This window comes from Ovis canadensis, chromosome 2 (assembly GCF_042477335.2).
Source record: "Ovis canadensis isolate MfBH-ARS-UI-01 breed Bighorn chromosome 2, ARS-UI_OviCan_v2, whole genome shotgun sequence".
Taxonomy (NCBI): domain Eukaryota; kingdom Metazoa; phylum Chordata; class Mammalia; order Artiodactyla; family Bovidae; genus Ovis; species Ovis canadensis.
The window spans coordinates 214546090-214568492 of NC_091246.1; the positions used below are offsets into that span (position 1 = coordinate 214546090).

The 22403-nt window shown below is 41.9% G+C and overlaps 1 protein-coding gene across 6 annotated transcripts in view; it reads right to left on the bottom strand.

Annotated features, from left to right (window-relative positions):
* The window catches only part of KLF7 (KLF transcription factor 7), a 99421-nt gene that overhangs the window by 22873 nt on the left and 54145 nt on the right, over positions 1-22403 (bottom strand). The window contains exon 4 of one of the 6 annotated variants that reach the window (XM_069574497.1): positions 4381-5569. The exons of the other annotated variants lie outside the window; for them this stretch is intronic. Within the exon in view, the coding sequence (XP_069430598.1) occupies positions 5562-5569 (8 nt within the window). The 3' untranslated portion in view covers positions 4381-5561. Of the gene's footprint in view, positions 1-4380; positions 5570-22403 lie in introns of those variants that run through there. 6 annotated transcript variants of the gene reach the window in all.

Consider the following 22403-nt stretch of genomic DNA (forward strand, 5'->3'; position numbering starts at 1 on the left):
CATATTGACACCCACATATGTAAAAACACCCCCACACAATCTGTCAGCCTATATACCTCTAACCTCAAACAGTCTTAATTTTGTCTGTGCTAAACCCATAGCTACAAAATACTTTTCACTCTCCTACTAAATTTTCATCCTGGGACAAAAATGTCAATGCAATGTGACTTTATACTTTGGAAGGGAAAAAATGTGCAAGAATATTAAGATGAGGTTAATTTGACCCTACAGGCTTACTATGTCAAAGTTATTCATTTCCCAGTTACTTCATATTATGCCAACAATGCAATATTCTCATAAAATGCAAAATGTAAATTAAATTTCCATTCAGAACTTCTGGCATATCACAGGAACCTAGTTTTCCTGCAGTTATTTGGATTGTGCAATGTGCTACAAACTAAAATGCACTCGGATTTTTTTTTCTTATCCTATTATACATTTAGAATTTCTGAACCCAAGTGCTTCATGCTTAAATGTCTTTAAAAGAGACTATTCTTAAGACTAAGGACAGAGAAGCAACAGCCAGTTGTCCTTCTATATTCATTCTCCCCTTTTTTATCATAAGAGACTCCCCAGATTTTAGCTGGGCCCCTTACCATCTACAATGAGGATTCCATTTCCCAACTTCTTTGCAGTTGCATGTCAACATATAACTAAGTTCTGGCCAGTGAGATGAGAGTAGAAGTGAAAAGTGCCACTCCATGTTGTACTTTAAAGGTTGGGACATCCTTTCCCATTCCCACTTTCCAAATAGCTGCATGAAAACTAGATGCCTGGAAAGCAGGCCTGGGAATAGCCATCTTGAATTGCATGGATATTGGCTATTTCTTAAGGGCAAAAACCCCAGGGATGGGAACCAACAGGACAGAAGGAGTCTGGGCTTTTGACTGCTTCTCAGAAAACACCTGTCTGGGAGCCTGGACTCAAAGAGAAAAAATCTTCCATCTTCTTTAAATCTCTGTTAGCTTGGGTTTCTGTCACAAATAGCTTCATTTATGTTCTTATTAATTCAAAGGGTAATAAAAACCAATGAATGAAAATGATACATGCCCAAATGGAAAACCCACAGTACAAACCTTATTTTACATTTCAATCTCACTTTTTTTTTTTAATTCAGAAAGGTTGCCAGAACTTCTGAAAATGGAGTATCATGCTTGCAAGTAGCGTAGAACACACACACAACACACTTATGTGTTGACTCACATACACGACTTGCAATCAGGAGACCTGGGTTCTAACCTGACTCTTTCTACTTACTATTTAATCTTAGAAAGTTGCATACTCTCACTTTCTTCCTCTGCCAAACGGGGCTAATTTCTTTGGAGTTGGCCTCACAGGATTACTATGAAGTCTGAGACAGATGACGTCTGGGCAAGTGCTTTGTATACTATAAAACACCATGCAAACAAAGTTATTATTAAAATATTCCCAAATAAACTTCCTTCTTTATGCAAGGTGGCTCATACCAATGCTGAGTGCCCAGACATACCATCCTGGTAAGTAAACGGCCTGCAATCACCTGTTTCTACCTAAGATGGTTAGAGATCAGTGTTATAGTATTATGAGCAGACCACCTCCTAGGGCTCGTCTTCCATTTAATGATCAGAGATATCACCCTAAGCCCCTACTTCTCAACTGGTACTGTGTCATTGATTAGAAAGACAAAGTGTTTGGACCAAAGAGCAAAACCTTTTTAATAGAAAAATAGCTCATAGTCCATATACCACTAACACATGGTATGTATTTCACCATGTCTCACACCTCATCCACTGAAATATGTTCGACTTTTTCTCTTGGATACACGGATGGCAAAATCAAACCCTGATGAGATGTCTCTATTTCCCTTCCTCACACACACACACACATAGTAGGGAACCAAGTGAGAGAGAAAAACACAAAACATTTGTATATACAGACAGACAATAAATGTATCTTCCCTGAGAAAACATCTTGAATGATCATCCTGAGCCAAGACTTGTGGCCCAATCCTATCAATCCTCAATTGATAATGATGGTTTATAAATCTTGGGGAAACAAGCTATTGGCTAATATGTACTGAGCACTCATTATGTGTTGTCACTTCAAGCCACTAAGGGCTATTCTCTACTTTAATCCTCTCGACAGCCCTATGAGATACAGGCCATCAACCTCCCCCATTTTATAGATGAGAAACTGAGAGACCAAGAAATTCAGCCCAAGTTCACCAGCTTGAAAGTGGCACAGATTTAAACCCTGGCAATCTTATCTTCAGAGTCCACATGATACCTTCTATCTCACTCTGCCTCTTATTTAAATGTCAACAATAAAAATAAATGTTCATATTCCTTTTGGAAATATTTTCTGATAAAATACATCTTTCAACTGGAAAGAATGTCACAAATCTTTAGAGGCACCCACACAATAGCTGTTCTAACCATTTTAAAATGAATAAGTGAAGGAATATTATCTATTGAAACTAGAAGCCAGAGGTGTGAACCACCCCTTGTTCACTCCTGTAAGGTCCCATGGTCTCATCTTTAGCTCATATAATGCTACTACTCACTGCAGGACCTCTGTGTGGGGTAGGCAGTCAAAGTCGATACCACATATCAACTGCACCAGTGGTTTTCCACTTCATTCCCTTCACTTTCCCAAAAAAGCATCAGTTCAGCCCTAGATAAACCAAAATAGAAACCCCCAAGGCCAATGACAAGGGAGGACTTCACTCTTAACCCATACCTCTGACTTTCTGAAGGCCCTGCAGGTTCAAAGGTAGCCTGAAGAAGGCTCCATATTGGGCTGGTTCCTCCAACTCTTACCTTCTGGCACATCTCCCACATCTAGCCTAGAAAGCCAAAGATAGGTATCTGGAGCGTGAGTCCAGCTGGGGGAGAGACACAATGGGGAGAGAGGATCAGGCAGCGGCCAGACCGCTTGGTCCAATTTGGAAGCCATTTATCCCATCTGGCTCACATTTGAAATGTGAGCAATATAAATAAAGATCACTCTAAATGTAATATACATGCTGGGTATCAAAGACTTACTATGGAAAGAAATGTAAAGTGTTCATTAATAAATGTTAATATTGATGATGTGGAAATTAAAGTCTAGTACTAAAATTAATTAGTATAGTTAATCACTTTTTAAATAAAGTACACGTGGTTTGTATTACATATTTCTATCGGACAGTGGTCTCATACACCACGTTTAAGAATCTGGACAGGATGCTAAAAACAATGGCAGCCACCTTGAGCTGTTAAGCAGAGGCATATAGCACAATCAGATTTGAATCTTTAAAATATCACCCTGACTACAAAATGGAGAATGGGCTGCAGAGGGAAATGAGATGACGAGAGAGACCCTCTTGGATGTTCTACAACCATCTGGGAGAAAGAAGATGGTGGCTGGAACACGGATGGCACTACTCCTAGCAGCAGAGAGGCGGAGAGCTGAACAAATAAAAAACATAGTTAGAAACTATAGAAAACGACTGAATAAGGGGGAAACAAAAGGTTGTGTACAGAGATGCTTCCCAAGGCTCTGCTATGAATAGAGTGGCTGGGCCATTTGGTACCACCCTCTAGTAATTATACATCCAAGAAAAAACGGCCCATCCAGTCATCCCAGGGCCTCAGCGCTGTGTCTGCATGAAGCTTCCTCTGCAGGAGGCATGAATCATGGATGCTCTGAGTACTTGGGAACTAGCGCATGCTGTTCCAAAGTGCTTTCCTTCTGAAGAGCTCCCAGAAGAAGTAACTCAAGATTCTGCCAAGACAAGAATCACTTGGGAAAGCTGTAGGAAATGATGATAATTGCTGCTAAGATCAGGAAATGGGCTGAATGCAGAGCAAATGGGATGGACTGCAGTGGAGGTGGGGCGGGGGGGGTAGCGGTTTGCTCCTGTGCCCCTTCCTGGCTTCTTTCCTAGAAAACCCTGCAGAATGTTGCAGGAGAATGGGCTCCGGAGTCAGACTCTGACTCAGAAGTCAGCTCAGCCCCTCTCTAGTTGGGTACCCTTGGGCTTTCCCAGGCTTCTGTTTCTCATCCCTTGGATGGGAAAATCACCACCCACCCTGGGAAGGTTCAGGGTGATTTGATTTGCACAGGAGTGCCCCAAACTGGGGCTGGGACATCCCCTCTTTTCTTCTCTTCTCCAACCCATTCAACACCTACCATCCCCAAACCTGTCTTCACCTCTCACAACACCATCTCAAGAAAAGCTCAAGAAAAGCTGGGCTGGGTGTTTTGGCATTAATCTCCCAGAGCACCCAGCACTGAGCCAGGCTGCCAGGACACGTGGGGGACACTCCTCTCAGAGCAAGCATTAGCGTGAATAATTAAGGCGAAGCTCTGCTTATCAAAATAAATGAACAAAGGATGCCTCTGACATAGCAGGCACAATTTTTTTTCTTTTGTTTAGGAGACCATTTTTTCTCAGTTACTGCTCCTTCCAGTTTGATCATCTTCAGAGTCCTCCCTATCAATTTGGGTGAATTAGCAAGCTTCTCCATACAGAGCTGCAGCCACAAATCACCAATATGAGTATGTGTAAAATTATATAGCATGGGGCCCAGTGTAATAATAAACACATTTATATTTTATAACTGCTGTTTTCTCCATGCTCAAACCAGTTCACTGCTTGGGCCCCAGGGGCCGGGAGGCACCAGTGTCTGCCCTCACACACACACACCCCCACGCCCCGTGGGAAGCGTTCCGGCTTTGTGTGCTGGTCTCAGACCCACAGTCTGCCAAATGCCAGCCGGCTCCGCTTTGTGCCGCAGGGGGGAAAGGAATCAGACCCACTCCCGGCCCTGTGTGCAGCACAGCGGAGACACAAATGAGCAGGTGACCTTTCAAACTGTGTCAAAAAGGGCCCTTGACCCAGAGACCTCAAAACTTCAGTGGTTTCACTGTCTAAATCAGCCAAGTGAAAAGACCCATGTTTGCACAATATGATTGTGTTTACACAAAGGTTTAACGCCTCAATAGAGCAAAAGCTGTTCAGTTAATTTTAATTATTGCTTTATTCTTCTCACAACAGATTAAAAAAAAAATGTTTAACAGTGAGCTCGTTGTAATTGATCCCGCAAACTTGGTGCCTATAGTTCTTCTAACTTGTGCAATGACAGCAGTGGGAAGGATGCATGAAAGGTTTTCCTTAGTTGAAAGGATTATTTCCAGTCCCTGTCACTGCTTATTTAACATTCTTTGTGGAAAAGATGGACACCAAGGAAAATCACAAAAAAAATTCAAGATCTGACTGTGGGGAAGTGGAAAAACACACATGGGTTAGAAAGCATTCTAATGCTTAGCAGCAAATTCTAAGCAAGCAAGAGACGCATATTAAGTGAGGATGAGGGCCCTGCCAGTTCTAATGATTTATTAGGTCAATTCTTTGGCAGGTAGAATAAATAGAAGAGGGAAGTAAGTCTGAAAATATAAAGATGCACAGGAAACCAGGATCAGACAAAGGAAAATCCACAGGCAAACAATCCGCTAAAAGCAGAGCCCTCTGGGGTCACGTGTGTTGTTCCCGCCACCTTCCAGGAATTTGTCTTTCAGTGTTGAAACCATTTCACTCTTCAGATCTCTGGAAGACAATGCAAATGCCTGTCACTCGGAGGTTCCTGTAGATCCTTAAGGCAGAATGCTAGAAAGCAGCTATTCTTCTCCACCTCATGCCCTCCTGAATACAGATGGAAGATTGTTGCACACAGCAGCAGAATCTTCACCTGTGTTGGGATCTCTGCTAACTAGGGGATTTCTAATTTCTGTATCGACCACGTGTTTTTCTCCTTAAGATATTTTACACATCCATAAACATCCTCCAAAAAATGTGGCAAAATAAAAGAGATAAACAGAAATAATTTTAACTCCAAGAGGATCATACGAATAAAAATGAGAGCACAAATTATTTGCTCAAACTCCCCAAGCAAAGCCCTGGTATGCCTAAGACAGCAACGTGCAACCTACACACCAAGATCTATCCATCCATAGCTTCTCCCATCTCTTATCTAAGGTACCTCCACTTGGATTTTACAGTTTAGTAAGGAAAGAGGATTGCTAAAATGCATTCTTTTAAGGGATTGGAGAGAAGTTCCTATTTATGATTTATTTCTCTCCTCAAATTTTCTTAAATATGTAAGTGTATTAGTACTGAGCTATCATCTCGAGAATCAATGCTTTGCATTTGTTGGGTTTTTCAAAACTAGCTTTATTTCTTACAATCGAAAAAAACACCCCAAAACCAAGATTAAAGATCATTAAGTTCAACCAAGACCGAATATAGGACTAGATGAGACAATCCTTCAGTTTTCTTATCTATTCTAACTTTGTCATACTGGATCCAAGATAACAACTCATCAGTTACTAAGCATATGTGTGAGACAAGAAGGATGGTAAGTATTAACTCATTTACTTTGCTAAACAACTAAACTCATTTATATTCTGTCTGAATTTAGTCCCTTCCCTCTAGCCCCACAAAAAACCTGATTTCCAAAGGACAAATAGAATGGGGTACACACTAGGCTTCATCACAGAAATCTTTGAAAAATCATTCTCAGAGCCACAGTTTCCTCATCTATAAAATGGGAATAAGAACACCTCATAGGTGAATGAGGCTTAAATAAAATGAGGTAAGTGAAAGCACTTGGTGAGCTACGACGATCAGTGTAAGTGATATCTTGCTGCTCACTTCCTTGGATAAAGCAATCAAGCTCAGGCAACCATTCCCAGGCTTGGTCCCCACCTGCCTTCATCATTTCCAATCTGAGTAGGAAGGTCTCAGCCTACCCTTTCTTTAGCACATCTGCTCTGGGGAGCTAACTAAATAACCACTGCCTCTTCAGGTCACCAAGATAAATCTTACTAATTCCCTACTGAACCTAAAACTAAGGTCCGATAACAACTGTGATCCAAAACATGGCACTCACCGTGACCCCAGGAGGCCAGCTCACTAATCGCAGTCTCTCCAAGTGGCAAGGGATAAGCTAATCTGTGTGAAAGACACAGATGTCACGTTCTCCCTACAGCCACATTCACATGTATGAGAGGAATAATGTCAGCAGTATTATCTCCAAACAGCAAGGACAATGCCACCCAATTATAATAGCATATTGTCCATTGTATCTGGGGATGACACGTCTGACAATGTTATTTTCTATGCATGTGAATGCAGCTGAAAGGGCCAATGCATGATTCACATCTCCTGACAAACGCAAGCCTGCAGTGTGTGTCCACTAGATAGTGCCACTTAAGATCCTCCCACCTCAGGCAGCACCTTTCTCCCTGAGAACTCAAAATGCCTCACGGTTCTTGCCTCACGGTACTGGTGTGAACCCAGCCGTGAATGATAGGAAACGCACTGAGATAGCACACACCAGTGCAATACAGTTTTCCCAGTAAAATTCCGGTCGACTTTCTGACTAAAAATATTTATTCTCAGCCTTATTTCTGCCCTAACAATCAACCTTCTCTTTGACAATAAGGAAGCAACTGTTACAGTTTGGCAAGACTGCTGTACGTGAGAGGATGGTAGAAAACGATCATTAGTGCCTGGTCAGATGGACCCATTTCCTGGCTAAAAGCCTCTCTTCCACCTACCAGCCTGGCAGCCCATGTGATTTAAACCCCTGCCTCAGCAAAATCTCAAATTGTTACAGGTCAGAAGCCTTCAGCAAGAAGGGAGGGGATGTTGCCTGTGAGCAGCTACAATAATGAATGTTCATTCAAGGAAGTTAAGCATTGGGTAGAGGTGGAGAGACTTCCCTCACATCATAACGGGGGAGGGGGGACAGAACGTCTTCTAAGACCCAAAAGAAATAATTATACAACAGTCATACTTAGTCAATTTTTATAAGAGCACAAAAGGGGGACTTCCCTGACAGACCAGTGGTCGGGGCTTCACCTTCCAATGCAGGGAGTGCAAACTCGATCCCTGGTTGGGAGGAGCTAAGATCACACATGCCTCTCGGCCGAAAAACCAAAACACAAAACAGAAGCAATATTTTAACAAACTCAATCAAGACTTTAAAAAATGGTCCACATCAAAAAAAAAAAAAAAAAAAGCACAAAAGGGAAGGCAAGACGTGGTCAGTAATCTTAAAAGGATGAAGAAATATTTTGCAAGAGGTGCAGAGGAGCCCAAAGAGAAGAAGCGAAAGCCAGCTAAAGTTGCGTGAGGCCAGGGTTTCTCAATCTCGGCCCTGTGGACACTTGGGGCCCGGCGAGCGTCTGCTGTGGAAACTGTCCTGTGCACTGAATTGCACTGTGTGGTGGACTGACCAGCATCCCTGCCGTCCACCTACCAGAAGCCAGTAGCAACCACCTCCTCCTCAAAGACGTGAAAATCCAACGTATCTCCAAACATCATCCAATGTCCCCGGTGCGGGGGAAATGGGCCCAAGTTGAGAATCACAACATTAGGCAACTAATGATCTCATATTTGGGGCTGGTGGCTGGGCTGAAAGGTTTCCTCTCACACATAACGGCTGGCCTCTTTAGCCACTGAGTTTCACACGTGCTCAGTTGTGTCTGACTCTTTGAGACCCCTTGGACTGTAGCCCACCAGGCTCAGGCCAAGACTACTGGAGTGGGTTGCCATTTTCTACTTCAGTGGATCTTCCCGACCCAGGGACGGAACCTGCCTCTCTTGTGTCTCCTTCATTGCGGGCAGATCCTTTACCACACTGCACCACCTTGGAAGCAAACCACTGAAGAGAAGGTCCCAATATCCACCCTTGAACAGTCATGGGACTTTCATGCTCCTGCCGGAACCTCATTAGCTTCTCAAGTTCATGGAGGGTTAGGGAAGGCCGGCCAAGTGGATCAGCTCCTGTGGTGAGGAGGCAGCCATGTTGAGGCAGTGGGCACCGGGTGTCCAGCTGAAGGGTGAGGGGGGCTGACGCTAGCTCTGCTACCCAAGTACAGGTTGCACCTGCTCCATGGAAGGGCACCTTTTTCTGATTCACACAAAAGCAAGATCTGGGACAGCAGCAGCCCTGCAGGGTGGCTAGCAGCCATCGGATTCCTCTTTTCCAGGTCTGTGAACTGATGCACCTCATACAGGAAGTAACATTGTTATGTAGATGAGAATTAGCAATGCCAGGGTGTTTTGTGATTGAGGAGAATGCAAAGTTTGAAATCGCTGTGGACTATCTCATTCCCTCAACCCCCAAAGCATGCTTATGTGTGCTGGTATGTGTGTGTGTGTGTGTGTGTGCCACCTCGCTTTACTCGTGTCCAACTCTGTGTGACCCCATGGATGGCAGCCCTCCAGGCTCCTGTGTCTATAGGATTCTTCAGGCAAGAATACTGGAGTGGGTTGCCATGCCCTCCTCCAGGGATGCTGCTGACCTACGGATCGAACCCACATCTCCTATATCTGCTGCACTGGAGGTGGATTCTTTACCTGCTGAGCCATGGGGGCAGCCCTGAGAACTATAAACACTGCACTCTTCTCTCCATCATCCTTGTGTGAGGGCTTCTACCTATTTTAAGGATAATTTGAGCAGAAATGACTCTATAGAGTCTGGTCTGATCTACTAGTGACAGGGTTGCTGCTCAGAATAGAGCTTCTCCTGCTTCACTTTCAACAGTGGAGGGTAGATCTCATTAGTATGGGAAGCCAGTACCAGCCATTAGCGCCGAGTAAGAGTTGCCTTTGCTAACTATTTCTGTGCACAGTCACACAACATGCTCTGAGTTTTCTCAATAAAACAGCTCCTTCCCAGGGGGACAAAGTTGCCTCTTCAAGGGACCTCAATTTACATACACTTTCTCAACCATTTAAAGTGAAACCTCCTTGAAGCATCACTTCACTTCTGCAGAATCTTCCTTCTCACACTTCCAGGGAGAATTTCAATAATGATGAAATAGAAACCTCTACTTAGATAGGAAATGCAATGATATAGAAAGTAATTACACTTAAAAAAAATCACAAAACTGACTCTGGGTTTACTTTGCACCACATTTGTTTGTTTCCTATAAGGAAAGACAAATAAGGTATGCAAACGTATTTATTTCTATGTAGATGTAATGTATCAGCAAAAAGCACTTAGGACATGTGCTGCACACATCAGACGAATGATGTCCATAATGGAAAGTCATGGGTCTAGAAGCTTCTCTCTACTCCTTCTTCATGAATAAAACAGTTGGGAAAATCCTATAGTTGCTTTTAGTCCATTTGATTTCTTACTTTATACTCTGTGTGATATCAAGAATGGCTATAAGAAATTTGCTCCATTTAAGAGATAAAGTGGCACTCTTCTTAAGATGTTAAAGATGCTGCTTTGTTACTAAGTTAGGAAAGTTCATGTTTGCACAAATTCTATTAGTGCCCATATCAACTATAGATGTGTAATGACTTGCCAGTTCTTTCTTAAGAAGATCAAATCCATCATTGAAGTAATAAGTCTTCAAATGTCTTGTTTCTTTTAAACGATATTCAAAAGGTAAGCAGAAGAAAGACTTCAAGATTCTAATGTGTTTTCACAGCAAAAGGATTTAGTTGAGAAAGCAGGCTGAGGGGACGCAGGTGCCAGACACTGTGTAGAATTTGCACTTATGCTCCATTAATTGCCAGCATATCTTTCTTTCCCTTTTTCCTCCCTTCCCCCCATTAAATCCCTTTGGAAAACAGCAGAGCAGCAGGCCCAGACTGGTACCCAGCAGCAACACCAGGAGCAGAAGTAGCCAATTAGCCTCCAGAATACAAAGAGGGAGAAAAAAATTGATGCAGTTACCTAGCAACCAGAAGGAGCAGAAACAGCTGTGTAGCAGGCCCAGGCTGGTACCCAGGCAGAAAAAGGATAGCCAATTAGCACACTGTATTTAATGCTGATGTGGTTTCCTAGTAACAGGCTGTACAAGTCTGTCTGTTGCATTTTCTCCCTCCTTTCCTCACATTTTCCTCAATCATGCACAGTATTACTATTTGCCCTAATTACTGTTTCTCCACTGCTTCAAGCAGCCATTATTTTGTCCCCAGAGAAATTGGAAGAACTCAGAAAAAAATCTTCTGTAATGACAGTATTTAGTTTCAAATTCAGATTAGCTGTAAGCCTTGAGACACTAAACAACAACAACAAAGAACGAAAAAACAAAAAACAAAAAAGCCAGCAAATCGCCTTCTGCCTAAATTCTTAAGTAACCTATGGTACCTTTTCTTCATGCTAATATTTACATGTGAGTGAAGCAAAAAACATTTAATAATGCATACCGTCATTCTGCTACACACTACATTTTCGAATAGGTTGAATCCTCTATGTACTTGAATTTATTCATATTGATTTTCTGACACTCTCTCCTGAGCATGAGGAACATAAAATGTCTTATTACCTATATCAGAGAAGGGAGATGTATCTTTTGTTGCTCTTTTTAAAATACCGATACTGGATTCAATAAGCTCATGACCAATTGAGAATTCGACATGAGGAATCATTCTTTCCTTGCTACAACAGAGGTGGAGGACAGATGAAGAGTGTGTATTCTGCAGTTGGGGGATTCAAACACCATGTGTAGGTTCATAATCACACTAATGAATTCCAGTGAGGTCATGTTAAACCACATGAACATACAAAACGAAGACAGAAAACGTTTAAACATGCCTACTGCACTGCTATTCTAAACTATTTTCTACTGCATACTGTGCCTCTTATAAACTAGGACAAGTAGTGGCATCAACCATTTTCCTGGGTTTTAGTCATCAGGGCACAGTTTATGTAAGTCTATATTTTATTTAAGGCATCCATTAGACTCCTAGAACCTCTCTCACGTAACAGTATCTTCTTAGAACCAGCTATTATCCTTCTTACAAAATTATCCTGTTCTGAACACTGTAAAGGCTCCAGAAGATGTTAGACACTATAACACACTTAAGTGGGCAATGCTCTCCCATGAAGGAAAAGAACCTTCCCCACTGAGGACAGTGTTTGGCTTCCTGCCCACCACCAAAGGACTGATAGCTTTTGTCAGCTCTAGCTCACTAGTGAAATGGTTCAAACTATTCTATCCCAATACATTTGGGATTTAAAAAAAATGTTACCTTGTTTGTTTGACAACAGTATGCACAATGCTGCTGCTGCTAAGTCACTTCAGTCATGTCAGACTCTGTGCGATCCCACAGACAGCAGCCCACCAGGCTCCCCTGTCCCTGGGATTCTCGAGGCAAGGACACTGGAGTGGGTTGCCATTTCCTTCTCCAATGCACAATGCTGAACTCCATAAATTAAATGTCAAACCTGTTTCCTAAAACAGGGAATTTTCATTTTACTGAATTCCATAAGTTAAATGTCAATTACAGTAACGGAGAGAAGATACATTCTAAAGACAGAAACAACAAAAGAAGCCTAAAGTATATGTCTGCTGAAACCAGATGAGTGACTTACAGAAAATGAATTTTAAATTATAAGTTCTATTTATTTTGCAAATAAAAGGAATATAACCTGAATACAGATAACTTTTGAAGGGAAGAAAGGAAAAGACCCAAGGCCCAAACTAATAATGGGGTGCCCTAGTCTTCTACCTCTAAAACCTTATTGGGTCCAATCGTGCATCTGTGCCCGACTCACCTCCCTCAATAAGCACAGATGGTAAAGGAGGAGACAAAGTGAAGAGAAATATGGGACAGACCAAGGAAAGCGTATTCTCTCTGCAGACACCCTTAAATAATTTAAATGGGCTGACCTCCATTATATAAGCTAGGCAGGTCCTTACACTGGCAACCATATATGGGGACACTGCAGAAATGGGGAGTGACTCTGTCACTGGCAGCCCAAATAGCCAGCACATTAAAAAGCCACTACCTTTTGATTATTTTGAATGGTCTTGTTTCTATTAACATTCAATATGTTATTTTTTTTAATGGCTGAAAATAGGTTACTCTTAGAAAATGTAGAAAATCTGGTAGCAGGGGGAAGGGAATGAGTGGGAAGTAGAGAATGCTGCTCCAGCTTCTGAAAGCTCCCCCATCTTGTCTGCCTACTTGCCTGCAGATTCCTGAAATTCCATGAAGAGACTTCTAGAATTGAAGAATAAAAAAAATAGTAAAATATGTCTTATTCTTATTTTATAAAATACTGGTTAATGGATATGTAATCTATCAATGAGTAGTGTACCAAATCCTTTCTGATGTAAAAGAGGGTATTGCTGTGCTCAGTCGTGTCCCACTCCTTGTGACCTCGTGGACTGTAGCCCACTGGGCTCCTCTGTCCATGGGACTTTCCAGGCAAGAATACTGGAGTGAGCTGTCATTTCCTCCTCCAGGGGATCTTCCAACCCAGGGATTGAACCTAGTCTCTTGAGTCTCCTGCATTGGCCAGCAGGATTCTTTATCACTGAGCCTCCTGGGAAGCCCCAAAGAGGTCAAAGGAAGGCCAAAAAGGCAGGAAGTGACTCAGTATAGGAAAGCATCAAGTATAAGATTCTTAGGTGGGCTATGAAGAAGGAAGGAGCCAAAATTTTTAGGAAACAGGTTCGCCCAAGGCCAGCGAATTCACCCCCATTAGTGTGGGAAAAACTGAAACTGCCTTGTTGGAAACGGCCAGACCCTCTTCATTTGGTACCTGAGGAGTCTGGCTGTGAGTCCCACTATACATATAATGCTGTACATATGCTGTACATATAATATACATATACATATGATGCTGTGAAAGTGCTGCACTCAGTATGTCAGCAAAGTTGGAAAACTCAGCAGTGGCCACAGGACTGGAAAAGGTCAGTTTTCATTCTAATCCCAAAGAAAGGCAATGCCAAAGAATGCTCAAACTACCACACAATTGCACTCATCTCACATGCTAGTAAAGTAATGCTCAAATTTCTTCAAGCCAGGCTTCAACAATACGTGAATCATGAACTTCCAGATGTTCAAGCTGGTTTAAGATAAGGCAGAGGAACCAGAGATCAAATTGCTAACATCTGCTGGATCATGGAAAAAGCAAGAGAGTTCCAGAAAAACATCTATTTTTGCTTTATTGACTATGCCAAAGCCTTTGACTGTGTAGATCACAATAAACTGTGGAAAATTCTGAAAGAGATGGGCATACCAGATCACCTGACCTGCCTCTTGAGAAACCTATATGCAGGTCAGCAAGCAACAGTTAGAACTGGGCATGGAACAACAGACTGGTTCCAAATAAGAAAAGGAGTACGTCAAGGCTGTATATTGTCACCCTGCTTATTTAACTTCTATGCAGAGTACATCATGAGAAATGCTGGACTGGAAGAAACATAAGCTGGAATCAAGATTGCCGGGAGAAATATCAATAACCTCAGATATGCAAATGATACCACCTTTATGGCAGAAAGTGAAGAGGAACTGAAGAGCCTCTTGATGAAAGTGAAAAGAGGAGAGTAAAAAAGTTGGCTTAAAGCTCAACATTCAGAAAACGAAGATCATGGCATCTGGTCCCATCACTTCATGGGAAATAGATGGGGAAATAGTGGCAGACTTTATTTTGCGGGGGCTCCAAAATTACTGCAGATGGTGAGTGCAGCCATGAAATTAAAAGATGCTTACTCCTTGGAAGAAAAGTTATGACCAACCTAGATAGCATATTCAAAAGCAGAGACATTACTTTGCCAACAAAGGTCTGTCTAGTCAAGGCTATGGTTTTTCCAGTGGTCATGTATGGATGTGAGAGTCGGACTGTGAAGAAGGCTGAGTGCCGAAGAATTGATGCTTTTGAATTGTGGTGTTGGAGAAGACTCTTGAGAGTCCCTTGGACTGCAAGGAGATCCGACCAGTCCATTCTGAAGGAGATCAGTCCTGGGTGTTCTTTGGAAGGACTGATGCTAAAGTTGAAGCTCCAGTACTTTGGCCACCTCATGCGAAGAGTTGACTCATTGGAAAAGACTCTGATGCTGGGAGGGATTGGGGGCAGGAGGAGAAGGGGACGACAGAGGATGAGATGGTTGGGTGGCATCACCGACTTGATGGACATGAGTTTGAGCAAACTCTAGGAGTTGGCGATGGACAGGGAGGCCTGGCGGGCTGCGATTCATGGGGTCACAAAGAGTCGGACACAACTGAGTGACTGAACTGAACTGAATACATATAACCAAAGTAGGCTGGACTCCCAGAACTCCATTTGCTGCCCAGAATTAGCTTCTTTATATGAAAAGCTTGTTTCCTCATGATCTATTTATGGGGCTTCAACTATAATTTCTACAGAATTGAAAATGTATATTTTTCAAAGAAAGACACATCATTTAACAAATAATTTTTCATCTGTGCTTGTATTTCAACTAATTTTTTTCAAAAGGATTATTCCAAAGTTTAAGGGAAAAAAGGGTTTTGGTTTTATTACACATGACTTTCTTAAACTCCCCTTGGTTTCCTGATTCAAACAGAATCACTCCACTACTGTTTCAGCTTCAGGAGACAGAAGTACTGCCTACCACCAATGGCTTTTAACAATATTCTCTTCACCTGCAGTCTTTACAAAGGCTCTATTTAACTTTCTTCCAATCTCTCTCTATACAGGATAACCCTGATGATCATGGTTATTAATACTCTTATTATATTAGAAACAACTTCTATACATTATTTATTTATTAAAGGCAACACTTAAAGTTGGCCTTCCCAATGCCAATCCGTCATTGGCACAGACTTCTCGTGACCCTCATTTCCTCTTCTCGAGCAAACAGAGCTGGCCTAACTTTTAAATCTTAGAATTTATAACATTCCATTACTTCCACAGCCTTTTCTAAAATGAGGTTCCTCTTTTCCCTTCTCCTACCTCCCAACCTCAATCCATGCTCTCTTTTGAAATCAGGTTCTAAATTTGTATTTAGACCTTATGAAACCATATTTCAGGCTTTTGCATCAAAAAATGAGGTTCTCAGAGATGGGGAAGGAATAGTGTCTAGTACAGTGAGTGTTCCATACATACTGTCTATGGTGCAGTATTTATTTCACGGTTTTTCCTTTCTCTTCAATTCTTATTTTAACACTTTGTGACTACTAATTATCCATTAAAAGGACATCTGGAATAGGCATCCTACAAAGTCTATGTTTATTACCGTATTATAATAATAAAATAAATGTGTTTGTTGTGTATATGCTGAGTTTAAGCCATTCGACTCAATATACGTTTACCTAAATTTACCTTCATAAATAGTATGAAGATTTAGCATATTGCTAAATCATCATATGGTGAAGTTCTAAGATTCTCCCATCAATTGTTTTCCACAACCTCACTCACACCCCTTCTTTCAAACTCTTTCTCCTAAGTCCCTGAATATGCTAAATCCAAACTATCAAACCCTCCTATTAAACTCTCTCCACCTTGTGAACTGAACAGTTAACCCCTATGCTAGTTTCCATCCCATAATAGGGGTTTAATGAGTTTCTGCCTCAACACATGGATAAACTTCATTAGCAGCCATGTGTCTCAGCATATTAAAGGCCTTTTAATGTCTTAAAATTGCCCTATTTCAGTTGCTATTGTATAAATTCAAAGAATTCTTATCTATAGCGCTGAGGAGGTTGAAAGTGGTCGATAGGCCCCCTACAGTTCCAGACTGAGGTATTTAATTTTGTCCTGCTGATATGCCTGACCTTGAATTAGGGCTTCTATTTATATAAATTAGTGTATTATCACACTGGCATAATTTTAAAAGATGAACAGCGTCAATAAAAAACACCCTTTCCAGAGGAGAAAAGTGACTTTGTATCTCAGAATCACCCATGCTGCTTCTGACCACTAACAGGAGCCCTAATCTCATTTAATGCCCTGTCTTTCTTTAGCCTTCCTTATCTGAACAGCCCTTCCTATCTTAACTGCTGGTTATTCCATAGCACAGCACCTGAAATCTACGGGCACTTAATACCTGATGGTAAGATGGCTGAGTGAACAAAGTAAGAATACTACTAACCCATATTAATACTAAATAGAACACAAGCTGAAGGGACATGGGACAAATTTTAATTTAGTGGCAGGTTGTATAGCCTGGGTCAAGGTATTTACATATTTTTGGTCCTCGGTTTTTCCTATAGGTGATAATGCTTGTTTATATTATTTCATATGAATAGAGTACTAACATTTATCATTTTAATGAGTGAATTGAGAATGTTACAAGAGTCTCTTTAATACTAAAGTAAAAAAATGGTTTCACAGTAATGATCATAATAATAGTAACTATTGCAGTAACAATAATGGGACTGGAAACGGAAGATCATTCCTTCGTAATTTCCTTGTTCTGGTTCTTAGTCACTTGATGAAGCAATATGTTTAAGGATCCTCCCAGTTCTTATCTGTTTAGAAGATACTTAAAGTAGTTTCACTGTCAATTTGTATTTAAACTATAAGTTTCTCATTTCATCTAAATAATGGGTTATTAAGAAAAATATCTAAATGACAGCATTTCCCCTTATGACTTAGCAAATAAGTTAAAAGCTCAAAATGGAGAAACAAAATCAAACAGGATTTTATTCAAATCCTGGCCCAACCACCTAGAAGCTGTGTGATATTGGGCAAGTTACTTGACCTCTCCTGGCCTCATTTCTCTCATCTGTGAAACGAGAATAGTACCAGTGTCATTAGATTAATATGGCTTAAAGGGTTATATTCGTAAAAAACTTGTTTAGAAAAAAGACAGCAGGCCAAAATGGAGTCATTTGTGCTAAGCCCTGTACCATCAAACCAAGACTAACTTAAGTACAGTTTCCTAAAGGAAATAACCCTGAATATTCACTGGAAGGACTGATGCTGAAGCTCTAATCCTCTGGTCTTCTGATGTGAAGACCATGAAGCTGGGAAAGACTGAGGGCAGGAGGAGAAGAGAATGAGACGAATGAGACAGAGAGTGAGATGTCTGGATGCCATCACCAACTCAATGGACGTGAGTTTGAGTAAACTCCAAGAGACGGTGAAGGACAGGGAAGCCTGGCATGCTGCAGTCAGTGGGGTTGCAAAGAGCTGGACACAACTGAGCGACTGAATAACAACAACAACAAAGTACAGTTTCATCCTCCTTAGAGAATGAAATCTCAAACCAGTCAATCTGGAATTACCTGGTAAGCACTACTGAGGTCATCCACTTGATAGACCCCAGCCATCTTCTGCAAGAAAGATGACCTTGCCATAAACAATCAGGTCTTTGCTGGTATAACTTCCTGCCATCTTCTGCCTATAGAAGTCTCACATTTTGCTCAGCTCTTCAGAGCTCCTTTCTATTTGCTAGATGGGATGCCACTCAATTCATGAATCACTGAATAAAGCCAATAAGATCGTAAGTTTACTCCGTTGAATTTTTTAAAAAAACAAATTTGGGGGCAGTGGTGGGATCCAGCAGAAACTTCAGCCAGTTTCAGAGAACAAGAAACACAGGGGCTGGTACCTGTAAATTTTGAGTTCTTTATCTTTCTTATCATTTCCAAGTGCTGTGGGTTAAGTTCCTCTGGGCTCTGAGGTCCACTCTCTTTGCGTTGAGCTCCTGATCTAATTAGCTTTCCAGACTAGGGTTAATGGGCCAGTCTAGACTGACAGAGGGCTTCCCTGGTGGCTCAGGTGGTAAAGAACTGAAGTGAAAGTCGCTCAGTCATGTCCAACTCTTTGCAACCCCAGGGACTATACAGTCCATGGAATTATCCAGGCCAGAATACTGGAGTGGGTAGCCATTCCCTTCTCCAGGGGATCTTCCCAACCCAGGGGTTGAACCCAGGTCTCCCATAATGAGGCGGATTCTTTACCAGCTGAGCCACCAGGGAAGCCAGCTGGTTAAGAATCTGCCTGCAATGCGGGAAGCCTGGGTTCAATCCCTGGGTGGGGAAGATCCCCTGGAGATTGACAGGAGGCTCTAACAGTGAGTCAGTCCTCAGCCCTTGGTTAGTCCACGGTCCCAGGCCAGGCCTCAGTGGGTCACTCAAGTCCCTAGCCCTTGGCTAGTCCACAGTCCCCATTTGTTAGGGTCTGTTAGTTTAGCCTGTAGTTCCTCATTGAGAACAGCTGGAGGTGTGAACCTAAAGCTTTCTCTTGGCCAGCTTACTGTACCATCAGTTTGGTTACTGCTGGTATGTAAATATGCATGTAAAGACTATTGCTGTCTAGGTTGGTCATAACTTTCCTTCCAAGGAGTAGGCATCTTTTAATTTCACGGCTGCAATCACCATCTGCAGTGATTTTGGAGCCCAAAAAAATGAAGTCAGCCTTACTCCTTGGAAGGAAAATTATGACCAACCTAGACATCATATTAAAAAGCAGAGACATTACTTTGTCAACAAAGGTCCGTCTAGTCAAGGCTATGGCTTTTCCAGTAGTCATGTATGGATGTGAGAGTTGGACTATAAAGAAAGCTGAGTGCAGAAGAATTGATGCTTTTGAACTGTGGTGTTGGAGAAGACTCTTGAGAGTCCCTTGGACTGCAAGGAGATCCAACCAGTCCATCCTAAAGAAGATCAGCCCTGGGTGTTCATTGGAAGGGCTGATGTTGAAGCTGAAACTCCAATATTTTGGCCACCTGATGTGAAGAGCTGACTCATTTGAAAAGACCCTGATGCTGGGAAAGATTGAGGGCAGGAGAAGGAGATGACAGAGGATGAGATGGTTGGATGGCATCACTGACTCAATGGACATGAATTTGGGCAGACTCTGGGAGTTGGTGATGGACAGAGAGGCCCAGCATGCTGCAGTTCATGGGGTCGCAAAGAGTCAGACATGACTGAGTGACTGAACTGAACTGAAAGACTATTGCTAATGGGAATCTCAGAAGACCAAAGTCACAAAATTGATGGGTATGGTTGAGCACTTAAAAGCTGTCAGAGCACTTGTCACCTACCTCAAAAGACTCTTGTATTAGGACAAACTGGTCACAAAATGGGTTAGGCTGATACCAGGTCACCTGCCAATCCCAAGGAAATTTCCACACAACAAGGTAGGCTATAAAATACCACACAATCCCCAATCCAGAGCCACATTCCTCTCAGGTATTAATTCTGGCTCCAAGAGACCCAAGGCTTAACTAAAAAAAACTGAGATCCTTAAGTTTCAAAGAATTGAGTACACTACATTCTGGCACACCTGCTTATTTTATGTCTAAGAACTGTGGTCCCAGAAGCTATGAATATCTTACAACAATGGCCACCAGGCTCCTCTGTCCATGGAATTCTCCAGGCAAGAATACTGTAGTGGGTAGCCATTCTCTTCTCCAAGGAATCTTCCCAACCCAGGGATCGAATCAGCATCTTATGCACTGCAGACAGATTCTTTACTATCTGAGCCACCAGTGAAGCCTGCAGATGGGTTTATGGGAAAACTGGGAGACCAGCAAAGGGTGAGAATTCTTAACAGGATCAGCTCTCCTGAATGCCTGTTATGCCCAGATGAAAAAGGAAACTAAAATTTCACATGGTCCTTTCCTTTCTAAATCCAGATACATTGGTTATTGATTCTTTCTCTCCCAAGGACAGCTGTTACCTTCTTACTTGTCTTGTTTTACATCCTGAGAGCTTGGTTTGTCAATTTGGTAGTGGTTTAGGCTTCCCAGATAGCTCACTTGGTAAAGAACCCACCTGCAATGCAGGAGACCCCAGTTTGATTCCTGGGTCTGGGAGACCTGCTGGGGAAGGGATAGGCTACCCACTCTAGAAGATCCCCTGGAAAAGCGAAAGGCTACCCACTCCAGTATTCTGGCCTGGAGAATTCCACGGACTGTATAGTTCATGGAGTCACAAAGAGTCAGACACGACTGAACAACTTTCATTTTAGTTACTAGGTTGTATCCGACTCTTGCGACCCCACAGACTGTAGCCTGTCAGGCTCCTCTGTCCATAGGATTTCCTATGCAAGAATACTGGAGTGGGTTGCCATTTCCTTTTCCAGGGATCTTCCTGACTCAGAGTTGGAACTGGGATCTCCAGCACTGCAAGCAGATTTTTACCGACTGAGCTACCACGGAATTTGGGTGCCCCAAAACATGACTGGGCAGAAAATGTAGGTTATATCCCCATTTGCAGTTAGATATGGTTGGAAGGAAATATGGTTGAACTTCATTTGCAGCTCCAATATATGGCCAGTCCTCAGGGGAACTGTATTTTTTTTTTTTCCTCCTATTTTTTTTTCCTTTGGCTATCTTTGGCTCTGGATCTTGGGAGGGTATATCTTTTGCTCTCTCTTTGGGGATACTTCTTTAGTCCATAAGATTATTCAATACTGCCAGTATTTATTTATTTATATTTACTGTTTGTTTCAGCTGAAAATTGACAAGATATTTGAAAGCATTTTTTTAGCAGCTCTGTGATCAGAGGTTGGCCAAACTAGAAGCTGATCTTCAGAGCCTGATGGAAAAAAATTTTTAAACCTTCTCCCCTTAGATAAAATGAAACCATGTACCCAGAAGGAGGAAAAAAAAAATTTGATGGTTTTATGGAAAGATTTACTAAAATGTTCCAAAGATTTTCATTTCCATCTTAGTTGGAAATCTTCTCCCCAATATAAAAAAAGTAAATTGAACATAATGTGGTTGGATAAGCAAATCAACCCCTTAATAAAATCATTTAGGCTATAACTTCTTTAGAGAAATAGAAATTAAAAGCAACTGTCTACATCTTACAAATTTTTGCAAAACCAGAAATGCAGCTCTAGAAACAATATGAAGTCCAATCCCAAAACCTTTCTTATTCATCTCAAAAGACTTGCAGTTTCCCCAATCCTGGCCTTTGGAAATAAGAGTCCTTCTAGGAGGAACTTGCAATCTTTCCCTGGCCTTTTAGATGTAAATATTCTACCTGGTCATCTCTAGGAAATCTTATCTAGGCCATCTCTTTTAAATAAAAACTCCAGGGAGGTAATTCCTATTAAAGGAAAAAAGGGGGGTAGGGGTAAGGAGTTATTTGGAACTTAAGACAAATGAAAAACCTTAATTGTCTTCTCCACCAATATCAGTAAAAAGCTTTAGCCACTTAAGCCATAATTTATTTTACCTGGCAAACACACAATTTGGATCCAACTTATTTTATGTAACTAGTGAGTTTTATATTATTGTACTTGATTTGTGGCTAAAATTTGAGAATGGAAGCTAGACCCTTGATGATGGGAAAGACTGAAGACAGGAAGAAAATGGGACAACAGAGGATGAGATGGCTGGATGGCATCACCAACTCAATGGACATGAGTCTGAGTAAACTCCAGGAGTTGGCGATGGACAGGGAGGCCTGGTGTGCAGCAGTCCACGGGGTCACAAAGAGTCAGTCACGACTGAGCGACTGAACTGAACCGACCTGTCTGTATGCGTATCTACACACACAGTTGACACCTGAACGACACAGATTTGAACTGTGTGGATCCACTTATGCATAGGTTTTTTCCAATAGCTGGTATTACAGTACTACATGACCTGCACTTAGTTGAATCTGCGGATATACTGGAACCATGTAGAGGGGGCAGACTATAAGTTATACACAGATTTTAGACTATGCAGAGAGTCAG